Source organism: Cynocephalus volans, chromosome 7, assembly GCF_027409185.1.
Source record: "Cynocephalus volans isolate mCynVol1 chromosome 7, mCynVol1.pri, whole genome shotgun sequence".
Classification (NCBI taxonomy): Eukaryota; Metazoa; Chordata; class Mammalia; order Dermoptera; family Cynocephalidae; genus Cynocephalus; species Cynocephalus volans.
Window position 1 is genome coordinate 14,083,275 of NC_084466.1, and position 24,041 is coordinate 14,107,315.

At 41.8% G+C, this 24,041-nt stretch overlaps 1 protein-coding gene across 9 annotated transcripts in view; it reads left to right on the forward strand.

Moving 5' to 3' along the window:
• DOCK9 (dedicator of cytokinesis 9) overlaps positions 1-24,041 on the forward strand; it is a 271,464-nt gene that overhangs the window by 104,246 nt on the left and 143,177 nt on the right. For all 9 annotated transcript variants that reach the window (XM_063103055.1, XM_063103059.1, XM_063103061.1 and 6 more), the window contains exon 2: positions 17,464-17,580. In XM_063103055.1, coding sequence (XP_062959125.1) covers positions 17,464-17,580 — 117 coding nt within the window. The remainder of the gene's footprint in view (positions 1-17,463; positions 17,581-24,041) is intronic.

Consider the following 24,041-nt stretch of genomic DNA (forward strand, 5'->3'; position numbering starts at 1 on the left):
AAAGAGAAATAGGAAAAACAAAGTGCCATCATCCTTACTCTCCAAAGGTGACCACTAATAATAATTTGGTGCATACACTTCCAGACTTCCTCCTGTACATATAAAAGCATAACTCTGTGTATGTGTGTGTCTTTTTGGAAAACGTACAAGCACAATAGATTTTTGCATTAATTTTTTTCTCAGAGCCCATCAAGAACATCTTTTTTTTTTATCACCATATGTGGATTTATGCCATTACTTTGAATAGCTGTATAGTATTCTATTTTATGTCTATACCATAATTTGGTGGTTATTCAATTTTGTTTCCAATTCTTCGCAATTAGTAACAATGCCACAGTGAATGTACTGATAAATATATCTTAAAGCACTTATCTGAGCCAGAGGTAGTACTTGTTCTATGAACTTACTTTTAGAAGTTTCCTCTTGCCTTCATGTTTGGAAATAATGTTTCTTTCCCTTCTGCCAGGGCAACAGTTAAGGTTTCCCTTAGTAGTGGCTGCTTGTTCAGTGCTAGAGAAAGTCATTGTTTCTGAGAGAAATATGTGTTTGGACATTATAAAGTTTCAGAGGCTGCAAGGTTCAATTTACAGGCACCTACGTAGGTGGGTCTTGTCCTCTGTGTTGTGACAGTCAGCAGGGGAGGAAGCATATGGTGAAACTTCCCCATTCCTATCCAGGCTCACTGCCAAACCCATTGAAAAATGACTGTGGGTTGTGAATGACTAACAGGGTAACAATCAGGATATTCTTGATGTGTACATGTTAATTACCCTGCTTGCAACTGAATACTTATTTTTGCCCCCCAGATTCTGAAGTAGGTCCTGGAAATAGGTTATTCTAACTGTTACTGCACAACAGTTCAGAGGAAAAGAGTGTGACCTCAAAGAGTCAAAAATGGCTGGGTTATATATCATTTGTACCCTTTCATTGGGTTACTTGCATGAGGCAGGTAAGGACTGCTGCAGCACAGGTCTTATTTTGGGAATCTTGAAGGTTGAAAGATATGAAGATAGAGAAGAGCTGAATTTTCACATTAGGTGTATTCATTAGGTTTCTTTTTTTTGAAAAGTATCATTCAGCGGCACCTTTTGGATTGTTTCATATTTTTCCTGGGGTCTTCAAGTGTTAAAAACTGAATTTGAGTTCTTATTTTGATGTTTGAACAAACACATGCTTACTCTAGCTAAATAACTATGTGAGAAGGCAGGCAGCACGTGTTCCTGATGCAGGAAGGAGTAGGAGGGACTTGGCTTCTGGTTGGACAAGTCAGTGCATTACCTGGGAGTGCTCCTATCTTCCAAAGAGAGAGAGGAGTCTAGAAAACATTTTTTAATCCCTGAAGTTCTATTTGCTCTAGAAACAGCAGACTAAGTGAATTTAAGACACAAAGTATAATCTTATGAGTCATGATCATGTTGTTAATATCCTACAAAACTTTAGATTACTGTGATTGAGTTAATTAGATTATACTTAGAAAGCCTTTCTGCCTTATAGGTTTTCCTGCATCCCTATAGAGTACTTTAGAAAAAATTAATTAATGATATCATGTAGATGATATTTAATAAGTAGTTTCTTTGTTTTTAAAATACGTATTGGGGGCAGCCTGGTTAGCTCAGTTGGTTAGAGCACAATGTTATAACACCAAGGTCTAGGGTTCAGATTGCCAGCCACCAGAAAAACAAAAGAACACAAAACAAAAACTTATTGGATGGTGAAGGAAAGATGTTCCTACAAGCTTTATGTAGTGACATATTCCCAGGTTACAAAAACAGGAAATATTACTTATTCAGAGCCACAAGCCTTCATTACTATGCTCTTTGTTTTCCCTCTTCATTTCTTTGTTCATTAGTTCATTCAACCTACATTTACAAGTACTGAGATTTGCCAGACTTATTGGATAGATGTGAAGGAGACCAACACCCTCCCTCTCTTCAAGCAGTAAAGACTAGGTAATGAGCATTTCTTCAGAAATGCTTTCACACGGTATTTATTAGGCACAATGTATGCTAACCTCACTTATGCAGACAACACTTAAATAAATCATCATCAGCTCCAGGAAGGACATACTGTCTGATTTTTTAGCACCTGGAGCAGACATAGCCCTGCTTTACAGAAGGCATAGGGACCCCTGACTGTCCTGCTGGGGAGTGCATTCTTAGGTAGGGAAGGAGTGAATTCAGTAACCATGCCAGGCCTGGAAAACTCTCCCAGAGAAGGGGCTTCCACAGCTGTGTCACTAGCACATTATAATGCTGAGGTTCTCTTTCTTTCTGAGGATTCTTGCTTGTGTAGAAAACTAAAGTCCACTCAGCTGTGGCATGTTTCTTTTCTTATGTTTCGTTATCAGTGTGGAGGCAGAATGGCTGGTCACTGTTTTTTATAGCAAGGTAATGCTAGTTTTGGGGGTGTTTTTTTTTTTTTCCTAGTGTAATAATGAAAATAGCAAATATATAGTGCCTGGACTGCACCGGGCAGTTTTATGCCCATTAAATACATTATTTTATTTTATTTATTTTATTTATTTTTTGTCTTTTTCGTGACCAGCATTCAGCCAGTGAGTGCACTGGCCAGTCCTATATAGGATCCGAACCCGCGGCGGGAGCATCGCTGCACTCCTAGCGCCGCACTCTCCCGAGTGCGCCATGGGCTTGGCCCTAAATACATTATTTTAATTAATCCTCACAACTCTAGGAGCATGGTACTATTATTATTATTATTCCTCTTTTTACAGATGAGGATACTGAGCATGGAGAGGTTGGGAAACTTGCTCAAAGTTACACATTTAGTATGTGGCAGAGCCAGGATTGTAGACATCTGATCAAGTTTTCTAAAATCCACACATGGACACATTTGCATGATTCATGAACGAAAATGAACATTTTCACGTGCACTTGGCATTGGGGCTACAAAGATGAACACAAAAGGTAAAAACACACTGCCCTTAAAAAACATAAAAATTGTTAGAGAAAGGCCAGTTTATAAGTGACAAAGCAACAGTGGTGGAATAACAGAGACAGATAAAGAGAATGATGGTCACTCCTGAAGAAGTTGGCATTAGGAGTTGCTCTTATTTTGGCTGTTACATTTTATCATCTTTGCAGAAAGTTATGTAGGAGCATTGATTGGTGGAATATATGAGAGTCTGAAAGTATCTTGTTTTCCTTCCTAGATTTCTTTTTTATTAATTTATAGCATGACCCAGGATAATCCTGAAACGTTTATTCCCTAGTCAGTAAATTGGTCACTATGGTTCAAGCTGTGTTTAGAAGAGGCTACCATTTGCCCAGGTGTGCTGTACTGCTTGAAAGGTAGTGTCTAAATACAAAGCAGCAGAACTATGTGACAGGTAGCTTGTGGCATGGGTGGTCCAATAGAAAGCACTTTGGAGACCACAGGCCTATTCTGATTGTTGATCTCTCTCAATCTCTGAAGATTACCACCACCTTCCCAGGCTTCATTTTTTTCTCATCTGTCAAATAAGGAGTGTGTGGTTGATAATCTCTAAGGTCTCTTCTGGGCTCAAGTTCAGTGTTCCAGTGTTGGTATCATTGACCCCAGAATAAGCAACAATGGAGTCAGATTTAGGACCCTGGAGTTTTAGTTCCAGGCTTTAAGCTTGGTTTATTCGAAATCGTTTGGGTGTTGGGAGCTGCAAAAGGGGATATTGAATTTCTACCCATTGTAAGAAGTAAGACCAGGGAATGGGATGGCCACCTGGAAATGAATAAAAGTGGTAGCAGAATTTGGAGGTAGCAGAGAACACTAGACAGGAGATACAAGAAGACCTAGTTTGAGCCTACATATAGCATATGACTGTGAGGATAATTTTAGAACCAAGAAGGCTTGGAAATTATAGTTTTTCCTCAACTTTCCAGAAGTTTGAAATACCCTGTAATGTAATATAGCTAGTGCTGAGTTTCTCTTAGAATGACATTTTGAGGCATTGGAAATTTTCAGTGCTGCCTTCACTGACAAGTGTATATGCCACTTACAGTGGGTTTCCGAGGGCTCTGTTAGGTTCCTGGGGAGGAGCCAGTCTCCTAGTTCTGTTTTGGGATCTCCTTGCTACAGAGAGTTGTCACTGCTAAGGGAAAGGCGTTAGTGAGTTGTGCAGAGCCCAGCACTCACTCTCAGAAAACCCCCTTGACATTTCTAAGCAAAGACTGCATTGCCTATCAGATAATGTAGTAGTAGCTGCCCTCCAGGCCTCATCTCCAGAAGTTCTCTGGAGTGCCTGGTCAACTCACCTTACTTTACTTACTCTTTCCTTACTCTAAGCTGTGCTCCATTGTGATACCAGACCACTCTTTCTAAAACACAAAGACAGTTATTAATTTCCTGCTTAAAATCCTTTTTGCATTCTCCTTTGCAGAAAAGGCAAAGCATGGCCTCCTTGACTCGTAGAGACTGGCCCTGAACTTGCCTGCTACCCTCATCTCCTGCAGCTTCCACAGTGTGTCCTGGCCCAGGTTCTACTTTCCTGCAGTTGGGGTGATTTCACACTTGGGTTAGAGTGCCTTTGCCTGGCATGCACTGCCCTGGATAAAAGGATAAAATTCCCGTTTATCCTTCAAGTCCCAGCTCACATGCCAGCTCCTTCAAGAAACTTTTAAAAACCCTCTCTCCACATTTCCCAGAAGACCATGTGGTCCTGTGGCCCATCATGGCATTATTATCCTACCATGTTAAGTTATTATTAGGCATCTCTGCCTTATTGTAGCCAAGGTTTATACTTGTGTCCCTCACTAATGGGGGCTTATGCCCAGCAGGAATTCCCTGAGAGGTTTTGTTTTCTTTGTATCCCATCTCTAACATAATGTCAAAGCTCTCTCTTATTTTTATTTTATTTTTTTACTTCTTGGCATGGTCCCAGTCACTCTTTTGGGAAAGTATTGGAAAAGAACAGTTGTAGAAAGTGCCTCCAGGAGAGACTGGATCTGAGGATCATTCTCCTTTTCATTCTTTCCTTTTCCACCTTCAAAGGTTTATCCACCAGTATCCAAGTGTGTTGAATTGCTGAAAAGTAAGAAGGGACGTAGCTCGAAGAACCTGCTTGGCTCATAGACATATGTGCTGTGGGTATTGTGCTCCTTAACTCTCCTCCACTTCTGTTATTTTGATTTCAGTTAAAATGTTAGTTAACATTTTATGGGAGTACTTGAGTACAGAAGTGCAAGCCTAGGTTCCCAGAGTGAAAAGCTCTCTTGGTTCCTTTTAGCTAGCATCCCTTTCTGTTATCAGTACCACTTCTTCCTGGCAGCCCTGCCCGAAACCTTAACTCCTTCTTTGACGGTCATAGTGCACTTGGAAAAATTAGGTATGACCTTATTATGACAGCTTACCAGTAAATTGATTATATATGGAAAAGGTGGTGGAGATTCACAAGGTACACAGCAAAGAAGATAGCTCTTCCTTGGGGAGAAAGAGAGTTTGGAAAGGTATGCCTTTTAGAAACACTGAACCCAAGTCATCTGCTTTGCATGACCAAGACTAGACCTAACTGTTTTATCTCTAATGTGGTAGTTTTCCCAGAAGTCTTGTCTCCCCAAGTAAAAATTTCAGGAAGTGAACTGTACTTTGTTTTACCATGAAGTTTAAAAATTAGCTGTATATTAAAATTTCATACAGTCTATAATAGTGCTGTCTAATAGAAATATAACATGAGCCATGTATGTAATTTAAAATTTTCTATAGCCAAGTTGAAGTAAAAAGAAACAGATGTAATTGATTTTAATAATATGATTTAACCCAGTATTTCCAAACTATTACCATTCTGGCATTTAATCCTTATAAAAATATCAAGGTATTTTACATTCTTTTATTCATACTATGTCATTGACATTTAGTGTCTATTTTATGCCTATAGCATGTCTGAATTCAGAACAGCCACATTTTAAGTGATCAGTAGTCGCATGTGGCTAGTAGCTACTGCATCGAACAGTGCAGGTCTATAAATTTTCACATTCTGTATCTTAACAGTCTCAAACTAGAAAGTTGCCATTTTGGAGAGTGAGTCATTGGATAGTGTATCATATTTGTGAATCTGTAGGGGGAAAAAAGCATGATTTAAGAGTAAGGTAGGGTTTTCCTTGCAAAGATTCATGCCTTGAAATGTTTGATGGTAATGTAAATTACATACTACCTACGGGCTTTAATATGGGTCCAAGTATTTAAATCTGGTTCTTGAAAGATTTAGTATTTTAGAGTATGATATTTAATATTTTTCAGGTAGAAAGAGAGTATTGTTCATGAAGGGACTCTGCCTTTTCTCTCCGCTGTGGTACAATTGTGAAGCTTGGGCAGTTCAGTGCCTGTCAGATCTCAAAGCTGGGCAGAAAGCCCCAGACTTTTGTCCCTGGCAGTGGGGAGGCTGAACCATCCCATTGTGGAGCAATGTTAGGCATTTCTCAGAAAAGGAGGAATGGAGACCTTGGGGAGGTGCTTTCATGCTTTTTGCTCATATGTGATGGGGAAGGTCCTGGACTTGGGGCCAGGAGTCCCAAGGGTCACCATCTGTGAGACCTTTATTAAGTCTTACTCCTCGGAGCTTCAGGGTCCTCATCTGTGCAATGGTGATGGTGCAACCATACAGAGATCTGGGGAGGTTTAATAAGATGATGTGTGTGTAATCCTTTGAAGGTGTGTATGTTGTAGGGGGTACCATTCCATTGAGTCTGAATTATACATAACTCCCCATGACACCATTTGCTGAGTTCCTACTCTGTACCAGGCACTATATATTGAAACCCTTCAGTAACACTGTGTTGATAATACCAGAAATTATTACTTTTCCCATTTTCAGATACAGATGTGGAAATTTAGAGGTTCAGCAAGCAACTTGCCCCAAGACCACATAGCCAATAAGCAGTGGAGCCAGAATTTCTTGAAGTACTTTTTAATATGAAATTCTCAAACATACACAGAAGTACGTCTAGTAGAGTGACTCTCAAACATGAGTGGGCATCAGAATCATCTGGAGTGTTTGTTAAAACAGGCTGCTGGGCCCCACCCCCAGAGCTTCTGATTCAGTGGGTCTGGAGTGAATTTGCATTTTTAACACATTCCAGGCGATGCTGTTGCTGCTGGTTTGGGATCATACTTTGAGAACCACTGGATTGATATAAGGAATTCCCATTGTACCTGTCACCATCTCCAACAGTAGTAAACAAGATTGGGACCAGGATTTAAATTCTAACTCCCAACACCTGTCTTTAACTCTCTCTATACTGCCTTTCTGGTGAAGTTCGCAGAAACTTTTATGAACCAGATATGTGTTATGAATATTTTACCCATCTTAAAATAAGTAGCTTAAAGTAAGCTTTGAAATCTGACTAAATCTGGCTTTTAGAGCCTTTTAGCTTAATTACTTGACCTCTTCCTTTCAGAGTTCCAAAAATAGCTTTTATTGACATAGGAAGAATTCAGAATTTCAGGCCATAATGCTAAAAAAGGGGGAAAAGTCTTATCAGCTGGAAAAGAGTCTGTAGTAAAGATTTAAGGTAGAATTATTTATACAGCTACAATGGTGTGTCTTTTTCTTTTTTGCTTTCCTTATTGTCTTTCACATGTGAAAAAATGGCAAGCAGAATTAGAAGCCCCACCAATATGTGGAAGAGACACACGCTGGGCCTATGCTCAGGCTGTCTGGTTATCTTTCTCTTTTCTCCTTACACCCTTCCTTGCCTCAGTTTGGCCCATACCCCATTTCAAAATAGAAAGAAGACACTTTAAGCACTGTATTTGCAAGGGAGCTACTCCCATTCCACTCAGCTCTCTCCTTATGTGACTCTGTGGGCACGGGACGTGTATTAAGTCCCCTAAATCCCTGTCTTGTCTTCCTCTCTTCATTAACATTCTCGGCAGCATCTCCATTGAGCACAGCTGACTAAATATGAGCAGTTTTGTGGGTTCTAGTTAATATTATTATTACTACCTTTATTATTACCTCAGTTTCCATTATTGTGTTTCTCTTACACATTTTCTAGATGCTATCGATTTGACAGTTTTTCACAGTCTTTAATTTTGTTCATTTTAGTAATAGGATAATAATTTTGAAAGACATGTTTGTTTATAAAAACACACCACTACAAAACCCATGCTCTTTTTCTTCTATCAACTTGATTGATTTTGAGTGCCCATGTTTTACTAAAATGGACATGCCTTATTAAATAAAATCTTCATTCAGTGACAAGTTCTCTAATTTGAGTGCCTTTTAAAGTGCTGTATAAAAAGGAAATTCAACATGTTATTAGTGTTTTAATATAAAAAACTGAATTCACCAGTGTGTCATTTTTGGTGTTAGTTTGTTCTGAGCATAGCACCACATTACAGCATGAGAAATGTATTCAGATGTCTGAGAGTTTGGTGTTCTTTATGCATTTTTATAAACAGTCTCCACATCATTAACTGTTGTGCTTTAGTGCTCAGGTTTGAGCTTACTTCTAAATGCAAGCTTAGATAAGGTTCTCCTTTTCCTCCAGTGTCTGTATAACATCTATATTACATGTTTATGCACATTGTCACTGAAAGTGGAAAAATTAAAACGTAGGCTTTAATTTTTTTGTAGAGGCTGAGAGAAGAGCATGGGAAGGGCTTGGGAGACTTCTTGTGAGACGCAGGACAGTCCCTTAATGCCCACACTTCCAGGTTTCCCCATCTGTAAAACAAGAGGGCTAGACTGGATAATTTCAGGTTCTGATGTTTACACAAGCTTTTAGTGATAATATTACAGAACCTCCTGCACCTTTAAAAAAACCATCCTTCCAAACAGCTTCTAGATCATTCTCCCTTATACTAATAAGCAGTCTGGAGAAGAACATGTATTATTGAATGAGAATGGAATTGTGTCTTGATTATCATCATCTCTTAGTTTTAATGTCCTGTGTTAAGGGCAGAAGAGCATGTCTATTACAAGGTGATGGAGGTCATATTCCTCTCGCTGGGGGGGTGTTGTGAGACCCAGTTGTGTGTCTCTCAGTCCCCGTGCTCCTCGTCCTGTTTGCTGGCTTCCTTAGGGCCCTTATTACTGTGGCCCTTTTGCCACTCTGGCTTCATCTTTCCTCACAGGCTGTAGTATAGGAGTGGCTCTGAGACATGTGGGCACCCCAGGTGACTTAATCATTGGTACCCCCTCAAATGAATACTCTTCAAACATTTGTTTACATTTTGGAGGAGAGACTGAGGGTTGCATGGGCAAAGGTGAAGCATGGGCAAACGTCTTGTGAAGACGTTCCTCTGTGACCCCAGTGTGTCCACCCATTCAGAGGAGCCAGGACCCTGTGGTTGGCCATCCACTGTTCCTCAAGCATGTCCATCTGGACATCCTGCAGCTCACCTCAGGTAGCAACCATATAGAGTATCCTTTCAGAAAGGCGTTTTCATCAGTAGTTTTCTATGTCATGTTGGATTACCAGTGTCTCCAAATCATACCTATAGACTTGTGCCCTAGCCCTTGACCTGCTGCTACCCCACCCCCCTTTACACAGCTCCATTCTAGCTGTTCTGAAATGTTCACTGCTTCCTGAATTCGTGTTCAAGAAGGATTTATCATGAAGCTAAGGAAGCTTAAGTTTCAGGATCTCTTCCAAAGCCCTGGAAGGGACTCCAGCAATTGTATTACTTCGTATTACATTACTTTACTTTGTATTTTTTAACGCCTTCTTCACTATAATTGTACAAGTTTCAGGCCTCACAAAATTCAGTTCCATCCATGAGCATGCTCCCTGCTGTCTCCATGCTCTCTGCAGGGAATCCGCAGTCCACCCTGAATCCTGGAGGATGTGCTCATCTCTTAAACTTGGCTCCAGCAACCTCCTTTAGGAAGTACCCTACATGGTTGGGTTTCTTCACTCATCCAGCACGTAGTTATTGAGTGCCTACACTATGCCAGGTGCTGTTCTAGGTGCTGGTGAATAAAGCAGAAGTCTTTGTCCTCATGGAGCTTATAGTCTAGCTAGGGGATATCAGGTTCATTCTAGTGGGTCAGATGCCATTCCTGGGTCCCCACTGCTGTCACTCATTCTGTTGTAATAGTTCATACATCTGTCTCCCCTCTGATTGTGAGCCCTCTGGGGCAGGGGTTATGTCCTTTTAATCTTGGTGTCCCAAAGACCTGGCACAATGCATATGGACAGGCTCAATAAATATCTATGGAGAGAAGAAACACATAACTGTAAATAACATTTGTATACAAGAAAAGTAGACAGTTAATTTCCTCTGCTCACCCTAATTATAGGAAAACAAGGATTCTTTAATTTGACAACTTCAAGAAGTTCTTGGTGGGAGTATGTAATGAGTCGTGTGCAAGACAGTAGTGCAGGAAAGTCCATGTGGCTCACACGTATTTGCACTTGGCTTCAGAAGGCCCTCCCTAATGATTGTGGCTGCCGTGTCCCCATCCCCAGCAGTGGTGCTGGTGTCCTGTTGGCAACCTTGAGAAGCACTTTGAAATTAAGTTTCATGAAGGGTTTTTATCTCATCTCATCAAGTAGCTTTTATAGCTGTGCAGATAAATGAAAGAAGTCCTAAATTCTTTATAAGCAGAAAATATGGATTTCTCATTTCTTAAAATAGAATGCTCCAAGAATTGCCATTTCCTTAGTTTGCTATTTCAAGAAGTGGCATTCAGGATTTCAGCTTGTGTTAACATTTAATAACCAGAAACAAAAAGGCAAGAAATGACTAGAAAGTTTATGAGAAGCTATCATGTCTGAGGGGAGTGCAATGGAATTACTCTTCGCTCCTTTGAGCTTACCTCTTCCCATGGTTTTTGAGGCTTTGTACATGTTTGGCCAAAATTGAACTCATTTTGCGGGCAAACACTCTCCAGGTCTGCTGGATTCCAAAGGAATCTCATTTTCCTGGCACTGAGAAAATTCCTTGCTTCTGATTGCCTTCTGATCTGGAATTTCAGTTTGTACAATGTTGGGCTGCCAGACCCAAAGCAGCAAATGCTACGGGAGGGAGTGAGTTCAGAAAGCTAAAAGAGAGGTTAACGGGGAGGGCATTGAGGGCTCAGGCTCTGTGGCCTCCGTGAGAGCTGTAGGGAAGTATGATTGCTGGAGCTCTGCCAGGCTGCTTTGCTCAGCAGGTGGGGATCTCCTGCGGGGCCTCACCATCAGTGGCTGACCTGGGCCCATGATGTCCCTTGAGAGGAGGGGCTCTTTCTCCTGACCATTCTCATCACATGCCCTTTGCCTCAGGCTGTTCCTGTGGTTCTCCTCCTTGGAGGCCAAGGTTTAGGTTCTTTACTGTGAAACCATCTGTGGGCCCTGGGCCTCCCAGACTTGCTAGCTGAGCTTGCCTCTCTCTTCCCCCTTGGTAAGTACCACATAACCCTCTGAGAGCAGCATGCTTTGAGGTTTACCGCCTGCCTTCTCTCTTTTTCCCAATCCTGGATCTGCTGCTTTCATGGAGCTGCCCCAGTGGGAGTGGGTCTGAAGTGCTTCTCTGTATACCCTGGTGCCCCAACAGTAGTTCTTCCCAGTCCTTTCTGACACAAACTGTGTCAGTACCCAAATTGTTTATAACATTTGCATCTATTTCTGTTTTCTCTGGGCTCAGCCCTTGCACTTCAGTGTTGTCTCTGTTATACAGTTTCTCTAGGTTGGGTCTTTTGCCTTTGATTTGATCAACATCCCTGTGGTATATATGGCCCTGTCAGGGCAGATCCAGGTTTTGTGAGAGACAAAGCTTACAGAATTTGGGGGCCTTCTTTAAAAATTAATTTAAAATTTTGAAAAACAAAATAAGGCACATGGAAATGAATACTTATTTAGAATTTGAAAAGAAATCTCAAAATCACAACAAATTATAAATTTTAAAAAGCTAGCCCAAACCATAAACACCAGAAATCCAGGGAAACCACACATTTTTATCAATGAACCCCTTGACACATCTCTGTAATACTTTCTTTCCTACATTTTTTTTTGGCTTCATATTCTTTCACCACCTCTTTATATGATCATGATTTTGCATTATTCTGTATTGCAAGAACAGATGATTCAGTCTTTCCTTTGGCATGATTAGTCAAAATTTGTATTTTATTATTGAGAGTTTAGAAAAGTTTTCTCTAACTTTACAATATTTGGTAATGTCATAGGAATTTTTAAGGTTGGAAAAACCTCTACTCGGTTTCTCTTATTTGTGAGCTGTATGATTTTGGGGCATTCTCAGTTTGGGCAATGACTAATCTTATATACCCCCAGCTAGTTCGGGGGCCATGCACCTTAGGATGTGTCTGTATTGTGATATGGCCTCTTGTCCTGCACGTCTGTATCATGACAGTGGGTGGACACAGTGGACATGTTTCTGGAAATTTTCCGAAGCCAAGATGCCCAGCAACAGTTGAACTACAGACAAACCCTCCAGAGAGGGGGCTGTGCAAGTGAGAGTCATTACGCTCCTGGGTTGGATGCTTAGGAGGCAAGGAGATAGCAAGACCTGGCCCTGCCTCACAGCATGGTATTGGAGGAAATGACCTGTTCACAGGTCACTGTACCCTGAAGCTGAATGTCATGCATCCCTAGGACTGTTACTAATTAAGGATGTGGCAGCTCAGAGAGGGGAAAGGCTGACTCTTAATGGGTTGAGAGAGGTGGAGTTTCTGTTATAAATCCAAGTACTGTATGCCCTGGGCCTAGAGCCACTCTGCTTTTACTTTTTTGCCGTATTTGCTTTGTGTGTAAGATTGTTTTTCGAGGAAAGATCCTGCTGCTATAATCATGTTTGTAGACCGCTGGCCTGAGGAGCTATAGGACGGTGCCAGGTATAGAGGTGGGAGGGGCCTATTGTCTCAGTAGAGGGAGTGAGAGGAGCAGGCTCGTGTCAGAAACATTGGACATAGCATTGGCCACGTGCTAGGCCCAGGGGCTTAGAGGTCTTCGCATCTGCCTAGCTGAGGAGGGTTCCATTGCCAAGTTAGGGGAACTGAAACCCCTGCCCACCTGAAGAGTTCTCATTCTTCCTTCACACTCTTGAAATATCACTTCCTTAAGTGAAGTGAGGGAACTTCACAGTCTGTGGACAGCAGTTGCCTAGAGCTCCTCTCTTAGCTTTGCATCTGACTTCTGCCAGCACCTCTGTCTGTATGAGTTCACTGTTCACAAGCCTGCCTTTCCCACTAGTCCAGGGCTTCCTAAACTCAGTTCCACCTGGCCATTCTCTAGGGAATTATAACCCTCCCCCCAAAACTGTGTATACAATTTTAGAAAGCAATGTGTATGTACATTTTTGGGGGGAGTGGAGCCAGGTTCTCAAAGGGGTCTATAACCTTGAGGAGGTTAAGAAGCTCAGCACTGGACTTGTTTCTCTCTGAATTTACAAATTTTAACCAAGTTCCTGGGGCATCATTATTGACCACAGGCTCGTCAGAATGTCCTGGAGAGCTTATTTAAACATGGGTAGCTGGTCCCAGCTCCTGGAGTTTCTGATTCTGCTCTACACTTATAAAAAGTTCCCGAGTGATGCTGATTTGGTGGTTCCTGGGTACCCACTTTCAGAACCACTGTTGTAGACTATTTGTGGGCTCAAATAGTCCTCTCCCTTTCTGATTTCACAAGCAACCTGAGAAGTGAATGTTCATAAATAAGGACTTTTAACCTCCAAATGGGAGGGAATGCCAAAGGATTGTACATAGATTGAATTACATTTTTTATACACTGTAAAAGCAATAGTCACTCACTGTACATGTTCTGGTTGTCATAGATGTGGGAGTCGGCCAAGCCACCATGCTTAGGGAAATGCAGCATCCTGGAATGTTAAAATTCAAGCTGTTGAATTCTCAGGGTTTTAATGCTTAGTGGTACTGATGACCTACGAGCAGCGCCACCCATGACTGTGGTCAATTCTTTTGAAGGTACAAAATTAAGAACTTTGCCCTTGGAGCTCTGTCACCAGGGGAAGAATTGAGCATGTTATGATGGCATTAAAAACCAAGGCCAGATCTGTGCTAAGCTTCTTTCTTCTAAACCAGGAGTGGGGGGCTGGCAGTCTAGTAATTAGCCTAATGTCATTTTGCTGTGTGATGTTCCAGTCACCAATCATGCTGCAGGCCAGTCAGTTCTGTGCCCTTGTGGTCTGTCCCCACCCTCCTGTGAGCACCTGGAAAAGCTTAGTGGAGTTGAAGAACTGTGAACAGCTGTAACCAGTGAATCATCAGTTTAAAGAAGAGTAGAAAATTGGCGATTATCCTCTTAACCCACAATTGAGTAGATAACAGTGGTGTAACTTCCCACCGACCCACCTCCCAGTCTCCCAAGCCCTTTTCTGCTGTTTCTTTTGAATCTTCTTTTTCTATCTTTATCTTCCTCCTTATGTTCTCTCCATCTCTGCTTCCCCCATCCTTAGGGATCTGTCTCTTCCTGCCCTGCATCTCCTTCTAGTCCTCTTTCCCTTTCTTTCCTCACCAATTCTCCAGCCTTCCTCCCCTGATAGTGTTTCTTCCCACCCCCACTCCCAGCCCCAACCCCCAAGACCATGTGTAAAAGGGAGGCATTGTGCCAGGTAGTTGTATTTGAAGCAACAGCTTTGCCTGATCTTAACTTAGGTAGCAGGAGAGTTGCTTTCAGTTGACACCTTTTCACTGGAGTCAGTCTTTCTGTCCTGGACAGTGCTCCCTGAAGCTGCTGAAGACTTCTTCCCAATCAGCTTGCTAGGAGTTATTTCATTAAGTGATCGTAGTTAGGGTTTGTTTAAGTTTCAAATTTTCATAGTCCTTGATACATGTTCATCCTCCATGAGATTTTCCTTATTGAAAGCAGTCCCATGGGCTTTCCTGGTTAACAGGCATCATCAGTCTTTAACAGAAATGTTGGCTGATAAGCTCTCCATACATTTACTGTGGTTGAGCCTTGGTGAGCACAGACTGATAAGAGGCAGCCAGTATGGGAGAAGAAAGAGTTGATTGACAGAAGACTGTGTCCTAATCCAGTCCTGTGGATACTTAGTGGGACACTTCACACAATTAGCTCAAGTTGTGATGCTTAGTTTCCAGCCTCAGTTGTTGAATGGATTAAGTGTGATCATCTGAGTGAAAACACCTTGAAAGTTACACTTTGGTCCACAAAAGCAGGGTAATACTAATTCTATAACATTAGATTGTGTCATTAGATGCCTCTGAGATACCTTCAGGTGAAAACAGTAATTCGTCTAATTAACAAAAGCATTATTTGGTGTGCTAAGAATAGGAAAAACTGACCTTTGGATATTTTTATTATTATAACTTTTAAGTAGCCCAAATTTTGTCTGAAGGAAACTTACCTGGAGTGAGTGGAGCTGATGGCCCTGTGTGAAGGGGCAGGGATGGGGATGCACTCAGCTGAGGATTCCCCCTGGCCAGCCTGTGCCTGTGCAGGTGGCCCAGGGCTGTCATGAAGAAACAGCCGTCCTGGCCCTGCAGTTGTGGCAGATACCATGTAAGCAAGTGGACAATTGGTGTCCCATTCTGGTAATGGAATTTAGAAAGCTACATGCATACTTGATTTTTATTAGGAATATGGTCATCATTTCCAAGGAAAATGTTATTGATCATGACATCTTTTTTTTTTGCCAACAAATATTTATCAGTTGGTTACTATATGCCACGAAACAAAGAAATAAAGGAGAAAATAAATTTTTTTCCCATTAAAATATCATGGAGAATATTTTTATTTTCTTAAAATTCTTATTTTAAAAATAATTACTTTGTATAAATCTTGCCTTTTTTGAATGCAAAAAGTTTAACATTATAAATATTTTATAAGAATTACCTATATTTTCACTATTATAAATTATAAGTTACCGATACTTACTGTACAGCTTTTAATTTTTTTGATTTTGCATATTTTTAGTCTGTGTCCATAACACATATTTTACCTAATTATGATAACTGCTCACTTGTTTGGGCATTGCTTTTTTTCTTAGTGTGTCAAAACGTCTTTGTAGAATGAATCTATTTAAATCAAGTACTTGCAGTTAAATATGAGCATTTTTATATATATTAGGCAGAGCAAGCTGACTGCTGTATCACACTACTCCAGAATCTGAGCTACTGAACATAGTAGATGTTTCAATTCTTGCTTCTGGGGTATTTCAATGCCTGTTTTAAGCCTTCTGCAGGGTGATTAAGGATCCAGACTCTTTTTTTAGGGGTCCACACTCTCCTCAGATCTCTGAGTCCACTGCTGGGCCCTGTGCATTTGATTGGCAGAAGGTGGGAGGGGGGAAGGTATTATGGGAGGCCTTTATGGACCAGGCAGGGCAGTGGCCACACCCCTTCCACTCACATTCCATTGATCAGAAGACAGTCACATGGCCACACCTGACCACAGGGAGACCGGGAAATGTAGTCTTGCTATATTGGGGAGGAAAAGAGACAAGTTTGGGGAACATATAGAGCAGCTTCAGTCATAATTCTCAGTTTTGATAGCACATACCAGATATCTTCAATATATTTCCTATATATAAATTATCATTTTAATATATATAACATTTATTGAGATTATGTATATCAGATTTTTTTTACTAATATCTTCAAAAAATCTTGCAGTAACTATTGATATAATGTACTTAGTTACCTTTGATAATATCTTATATATGCCTATTTTAGCATTTGACATACTGCACTATAGTTAGTTGAATATGTACCAGATTTTTATCCTCAACCTAGCCCAGTCAGTGCCTTGCACATGGAAAGTGATCCATAAACATGGTGGCAGTGACTGGCCATAGATAAGAGATTTTTACTGAAAAGACTAACTTTTGAAATAGCTAGAAAAAGCATTCTTTCTTCTTTCCCCACTTGGCTTTTTACCTCTTTCTTCCACTCAGTGCATGGACATCCTTATCCCCTAGGGTTCACTCACAAGCCCTGGGTTAAGTAGTACTTTTTTTTTTGTTGCGTGCCTAGTTTTGGTCTAGCTCATACTTATCTATGTATCTAATGTTTTTAGATATTACATATGTAAGTGTATATATATTTCAGGATAGTGATATTTGGAGACTCAGAGAAGGGTTTCATGGAGGCTTGTATGAAATTGTGAGTCCTGTGGATGCATTTAGACCCTGAACCAAGAGAGACAGTGTCATAGCTGGAGTCATTCTGGGTATTCGGCCTTCATTGCCAGGCCATGGCTGGTCTCCTAAGCAGGGCAGCTCTTGCAGACCCTAAGACTTGAAAGGAGACTGATCTAGCCAGGAGTGATCCAAGAAATGACTGAAAGTCCCACCAGAATGCAGACCTTGTTCGTGCTGAAGTAACTGAACAAGCACCACTCTGTGTAGACAGAGTACCATGAGGGTCTTTGTCCCTTTGAAAACAACTTTTATTTCTTGTTTCTGTTTCTTTCTGATAGCAAAACTATCATACTCTCATTATAGAGAAGTTGGAAAATACAAAACATATGGAGCAGAATGTATAAAGTTTTTTAACCATAAGAAATTGCGTTTATTTGTAAGAATGTTTCAATTTATCTTTTTGCCTTCCAGGCAAAACCAAAGCTGATTGAGCCACTTGATTATGAAAATGTCATTGTCCAGAAGAAGACTCAAATCCTGAATGATTGTTTGAGGGAGATGCTACTCTTCCCTTATGATGACTTTCAGGTAAATAACTTTATGTTTCTGTCAGTAGAACCATGTGCTTGATCTTTACAGACAGTTCTTTTCTATTGATTGATTTATTAGCTAGTTAATTTGTGATTTTTAAAAGATGAAAAGAAGGTGTTATTTAAGAGAGAAAAGTTATGTCGTTGTATGCATCCTTTGTGAGTTGATACTTTCCAGTGGTATTCTGCATATTTGTCCCGCGCTACCGTCTCGCCAGCAAGAACGACGCGGCACACAAAGGATCCTTCTGCAGATCAGCTTTAATGCATCTTGAGAGGGAGAGCATAAGCTTGCCAAAAATGGAGACCCCGAGCGAGGGAACCCGCGCCCTTTATATAGAGACTGCTCCTCGCCTAGGACGTGCTCCTACCTTATTGGTGGCTGCCTAATCGGCCCAGGCGTGTTACCGAGCAGCCCTGCCCTCCACCGGAAATCAGCGCCATCTTGTAATGGCGATTTCGGGCAGCTCCTCACATCTCCCCCTTTTTTATCATTTAAAGCGGCTGGTACAAGCTCGGCGGTCGCGGACAAATTAGCCAGCGTTCCTGTCCTAGGTCGTCCCTCCACAGACTTTGACCTTACCCGTCATAGGTTGACCCTATCGCCACCGGGCACCATGTCTTAGGTTGGTTCAAGTCTGGGGGAAGTTGCCCGTCTCTGGACACACTGGAGCCTGTTGTTACACATAGACCTGTTTGAGCAAGGGCGAACTCCTCTGAACAAGCTTCAGGGAGGCCAGCCAACAGGAAGGGGGAAGGGGAGTCAGAGCAGGCTAATCCTTAAGCATGGACAGCCAAACGTCAGGGTTGGCCCCCTGTTCCAGGGCTAGAAATGCCTGGGCGATGACTACCCTGTCTCTCTGGGTCTGGGCTTTTAATCTGCAGACCAACCATAGTAGGAGCACAGTTCCCCCACATAAGAACATGCCAACCCCAATCACTCCTGCCCACTCCTTGAAGTGGGACACGGCCGTTTTAATCCATGAGGACAGTCCGGCTGCGAAGGAGACATCCACTCTTGTTGAATTCACGGACACAATGGCCATGCGCAGCTGGTTTATCAGGTTGTCAAATTCTCTCGTCCAACCTGTTGAAAGATGCTGGGATAATTGTTTAGACAAATTTGCAGCTTTGGTATACTTTTTATATTGGATACTGGTGACACATAACCCTGAATATTTCCATTGACACCCCAATTGAGCAATTTGCCATAAAACGTCTATTTGTTCCTGCACAAGATCCACCCGCTGGTTAACCACCATTAATCCTCCCTTCAGCTGAGCGTTTAGCGCAGTCTGTCTAGGGCCTGTGTTACCGCGGAGGACAAATTATTCAACGTGGTGGCAGTCTGTACCGTGGTAGTCAAGGAGACGGCAGCAGCTGTGGCTGCACCCGCCGCCAGGGATACGGCGGCGACTATTGCCGCAGTGAGACCAAAATCCCTCCTCTGCCTGAACAAGACCATAGTATTGGGAGCTTCTACTGGGACAGGAATCCATCTAGGCATTCGAGCAACTATGGCCAAATTGAACAGCGTAGCATTCCAGCACTGTGCATAAAAGCAAGTATAGTTATCACAAGCAATCTGACTCCTCTCATCACTAATATTAGTTAAAATAAACATGAAAGGAGGATAAAGGCAAACTGGTGTTGGCGGGACAGAGTAATTTGTTCCAAGCTGTTTTATGGACACAGTGGATTCAAAGGACTCAGTCACATTCCACTCAAAAGAGGCCTTAATGGCAGTGCTAGAAACTTGAACATAAGCACCCCATGGGAAAGCCGTCTGATCAGCGGCAAATGGGCCCTGGCCTGTTAACATATCAAAGGTCCAATCTCGCTGCTCGGGGGTCAGTGCAGCAGCGTTTGCCCTGGCTTGAGCTTGTGCAGCCTCATGCCATAGCGCCTTCCATTCCATGTATTGACCCATGGTAGGGAGCGCTGCCTTAGCCAACATTTGCCAGTCAGCGGGTGTCATAGCCACACCAGCAAACCTTTCTAGCATTACTAGAGTAAAATTGGCATTTACACCATATTTTCTAACCGCCTCTGCTAGATCCTTAATTTGGGTGTACTCGACGGGGGCATGAACTCTCCCTCCGCCCTCAACCTCAAAAACTGGGAAGGCAGCTTGAACCTTTTTCCTCACTTTATCAGAGAGGAATGAGAAGGGATTAGAAGACTGCACGTAAGGAGGAGGCGCCGAAGGCGCAGGCCGTGCGGGGGCCACTGGGGGCGGCCGGCATTTCCACTCCCCGAGTGGTCTCCGCCGCCTGTCGGGATGATATCTCTCCTCCTCGTACCTGGCAGCTTCCTCCTCCAAATCGGATTCCTCACTAGGGCTGAGGGGATCGGAGTCGGACTCATCCAGATTTAAATCTTCTAATTCTTGTTTTAAGGCCCCCAGCTCTTGCATAGGGTAGAGGCCTCCTTCTTTCCCTTCCAACTTTTGTCTGGGTTTTGAAATCCCTCCTTTACCGGCAGATGTGCCGGGAGTGTCACTTTGTTGTTTTAGAATCTCTCCCTCGTCCGTAGACTTACCGGGAGGGCCCTTTTTCTTATGGGAGACGTCTCTCCTCCTGCGGGTACCCATCCTCTCACTCCGTTCAGTTTCTGACATGCTGTCTTGGACCTCCTCTAATGTATTTTGCCCTACTATCACTACCGGTTTACAGCCCTCATCTTCTAAGCAATTTTTAATAAACTTCCAAATGGTCTTGGTGCCCTGACGGAGGTCTCCCTCCGCGTACTTGCGGTCAAGGTCTCTGCCTAGTTTGTTCCAAGAGCTCAAAGTCAAGGAGCCGGAACAAGCAAACCACGGCGCTACACGATCTACCTCTTTTACAAAATTTTTGAGCACACGGCCCCCTACCTTTATATCACGTTGTCTCAGCACGGCCTCTTAACGCGGTAACCATGGACTGAGTGGAACCCATAACGCGCCCCACTCCGTGGGAGGCGCTGTGAGACGCGCCGTTCCCTTACGTACTAGAGGCTCACACAGGTCTCTGGTGCAGCTGCTTATCTACGTCAGTCTGACCACACCAACGGGCGATTTCAAAACCTTTTAAACCAACCGGATTAACCCCAGACCAAGAACAGGCATACCTCTCCGAACTTACCCTCCTGCAGTTCTGAATCCTCCCTGTCTCCAGGGGGTCTCCGAAGGTGCTGACGATGACACAAGTTCCCGGGTTTCGGCACCAAATGTCCCGCGCTACCGTCTCGCCAGCAAGAACGACGCGGCACACAAAGGATCCTTCTGCAGATCAGCTTTAATGCATCTTGAGAGGGAGAGCATAAGCTTGCCAAAAATGGAGACCCCGAGCGAGGGAACCCGCGCCCTTTATATAGAGACTGCTCCTCGCCTAGGACGTGCTCCTACCTTATTGGTGGCTGCCTAATCGGCCCAGGCGTGTTACCGAGCAGCCCTGCCCTCCACCGGAAATCAGCGCCATCTTGTAATGGCGATTTCGGGCAGCTCCTCACACATATTGTGTGTGTGTGTATATTTACACATAATACATATATATATATATACGTGTACATATTGCGTATTACGTATATATAGATATTAGATAATGTATATATGCAAAAATATATGGAGGTGTGTATGTGTTTTATCTTGAATAAAAGTGCTATACTGTAGGTTGATTTAGTGGGCACAAGTGCCTCCTATGTTTTATGAGATAGATTTAGGCTCAGATTTTTTTGGCCAAATGCATTAGAGTTTGAAGGGTAGGCTTTGCTGGGGAGCAGTGGAGGGTTTTGTCATGCATCCTTTTAGGATGGCAATTTGGGAACCTACTGTGAGAGGCCCTGAACTGTGTGTGGGCTCCCAGAGAAGGGTTCAGGAGTTAGCCAGGAATGTCATGAAGTCCACCTCTCTAGTGTAATGTAGATATTGTTCCTTGGAGGAAATGTGGAAGATCAGTGCCTCTTCTGCTGTGAGCTGCTCTCTAGGTTGATGCTTGATGTCTTTCAGGCTGTGGCCTGTGGCAGATTGACCCACAGAATCTTTAAGGCTATTGAGGAAACCTAGTGGTGTTAGATGCCTGGCAACTTAGAGTCACCTTGGTCTATTTGGAGGTTCTGGTTACTTCTCTTGCTCTCCTGGGACCTGAGCCTGGCTCCTTCTTCTCTACTTCTGTGTTCTCACCTAGACACTTCTCTACCTGATGATGTTACCGTCCAAGCCCTGTCTTCTGTGAACTGAGCTGCCTTATTTTTTTTTAAAGTTTCATTGATTCTTTGTTGTTTAATTAAGAAAGTAATACATATTTGTAAAAGATAAATAAAACAGGCAAAAAATTGAAATAATTGACATTAAAAGCCCCCCCCCACCTTTTTTCTAATTCAGAACATAACCTACTCTGTATGGTTTTATGCATATTGAATTGTTAATAACAACAATTCAAAGAAACTTCCATGTTAATAACAATTGCTAAATTATAATCCTTGAAGTTTTTTTCCCCCACCAAATTTAAGAGACTCCAGTTTACAACAGAGGTGAGAATTGTCACAAACGTTCACTCTTTCTAACTTGTTAGAGATACATGGGCAGAAAAATTATTATTTAATTTTTTCCTGAAAAAAAGGAATGCCATGGGAATGAAATTAACCATTAGTACAATGTTGTTGCCAATGTATGTTCTGCTGATAAATGGGTTCAGGTCATGCCAAAACATATAAGGCTCTGAAAACTTAATTGCATGAGTAGACTGTAAAGATAAAGGACAAATAAATGGGCACCTCATCATGATGCCGTTTGCCTGTGATTTGGCAGCAAATGAGAAGCAAAATCAAATGATTAAAATGTATACTACATGTTGACAAATTTTTCCTGTAGTATTCTTTGAGGAAGTAAAAGATTATCTCTGAGCATGAAATATGTGTTTTTCTTGATATCAATTATAGTAACAAAGTCTTTTTTTTTTTTTTTTTTTTTTTTAGTTTTGCAACATTGACTACAAAGTTGCATTTGCAGGCCTGAGATAAAATTGCTTGAGAAACAAATCAATAAAACACAATACAGTTAATTTAGTATCATCTTTCCTCCCAGGGATGAGGAACCTGGATGTTTAAGCAGTTATAGAATCAGATAATTGAAACTTTAAGAAAACTTCTTTGTCTCTTTTGTCTCTAACTACTTCTCCAGTGATACTAGGCACAGGTATCTAGGAAAGGCAAAGAACTCACTGACATTTTGCTGGCCAAGGATGAACGAGTGTTATTTTCTGTTTGGGGGAAGTTTTTCCAAAGATTAAGGAGCTTAAATTTCAGTTCTGATCCCCATCATAGTAATTGTGATGGTCCCCAGTTAAGTTTGGGTGCTGTTATTTGTTTTTTTATAAGACTCCCAATTTCTTAGCAGGGAAGAACATTTACACTGTGCTTTCTTCCAAATTTTTTTGGTGATGTTATGAACCATCTAGCTGGATGAATGAAGTGTCTTAGCAATGCCACAAATTCCTTCTGTCTGTCTCTGTTTTCTTAGGCAAAATAAGAGCAGAATTATCATTGTATTATTAGAAACAGAGGGAACAAATTAGATTGAGGAAAGTATTTTATTTTATACGGAAAAAAGATAGCAAGTAGGTTAGGAAATAAGTCAAGTAAGTGAGCAAAGTCCATGCTGAGGGGTGATTTGCAATACTGCACTTAAATAATGAAAGAATGTGAGGTGTTTTCAAAAAACTTATGGGAAGATTCATATTATCTGTTAACTCCATTTTTCCATGAACTCCTCAAAGTACCCTCATGTTAATTAACTACTAAAATAATAGAACTTGGCATAAATTTCTGCCAAATATACTCAGAATGATAATTTGTAAAATGTAAGTGTGAATTGTGATGATACATTTGTACATTTCACAAGGGTGTGTGTTCATATTGAGCCCTTATTGGTTGAATCCTAAGGACATCTAAATGTTCTCTGAAAATGAATTGTATGGAAAAAAGATTTTGTTTGCGTAAGGATGGAAGAAAGTGTTATACTAGGAGACATGAAGTAAATGTGGATTTTAAAAAATCCAGAGGACAGTTGTCAACTGTGAGGATGTTTATGAAGTAAAGTGTTATCTGCCATGGCCAGAGACAAGAGTGTCATGGATAATGGTTTTTTCAGAATCAGACCCTGGTGCTTTGGGATCTGAGCCATCTCTGCCTTGGCTTCATGGTTCTCCTTGCCAGCATGTCTTCTCTTCTTTTCCACCCTTCTAGATCCTTCTCATTCTTCAGAGATCACTTGAAATCCTACATCCTCTGAAGCTATTCAAGTCCACAGTGATTTTTCCCCCCATTCTATTAATTTCTCTACTCCTTACTGTCTACACTGTGTACATGATTACTTAGGTATATTGTCTTGGCCTTTCACTAACTACTTTTTATGCTTTTTGTGTTTAAGTGTCATCATCCATGCAGAGGTCCTGATGAGGACTTAACTGCTGGTCTTATGCC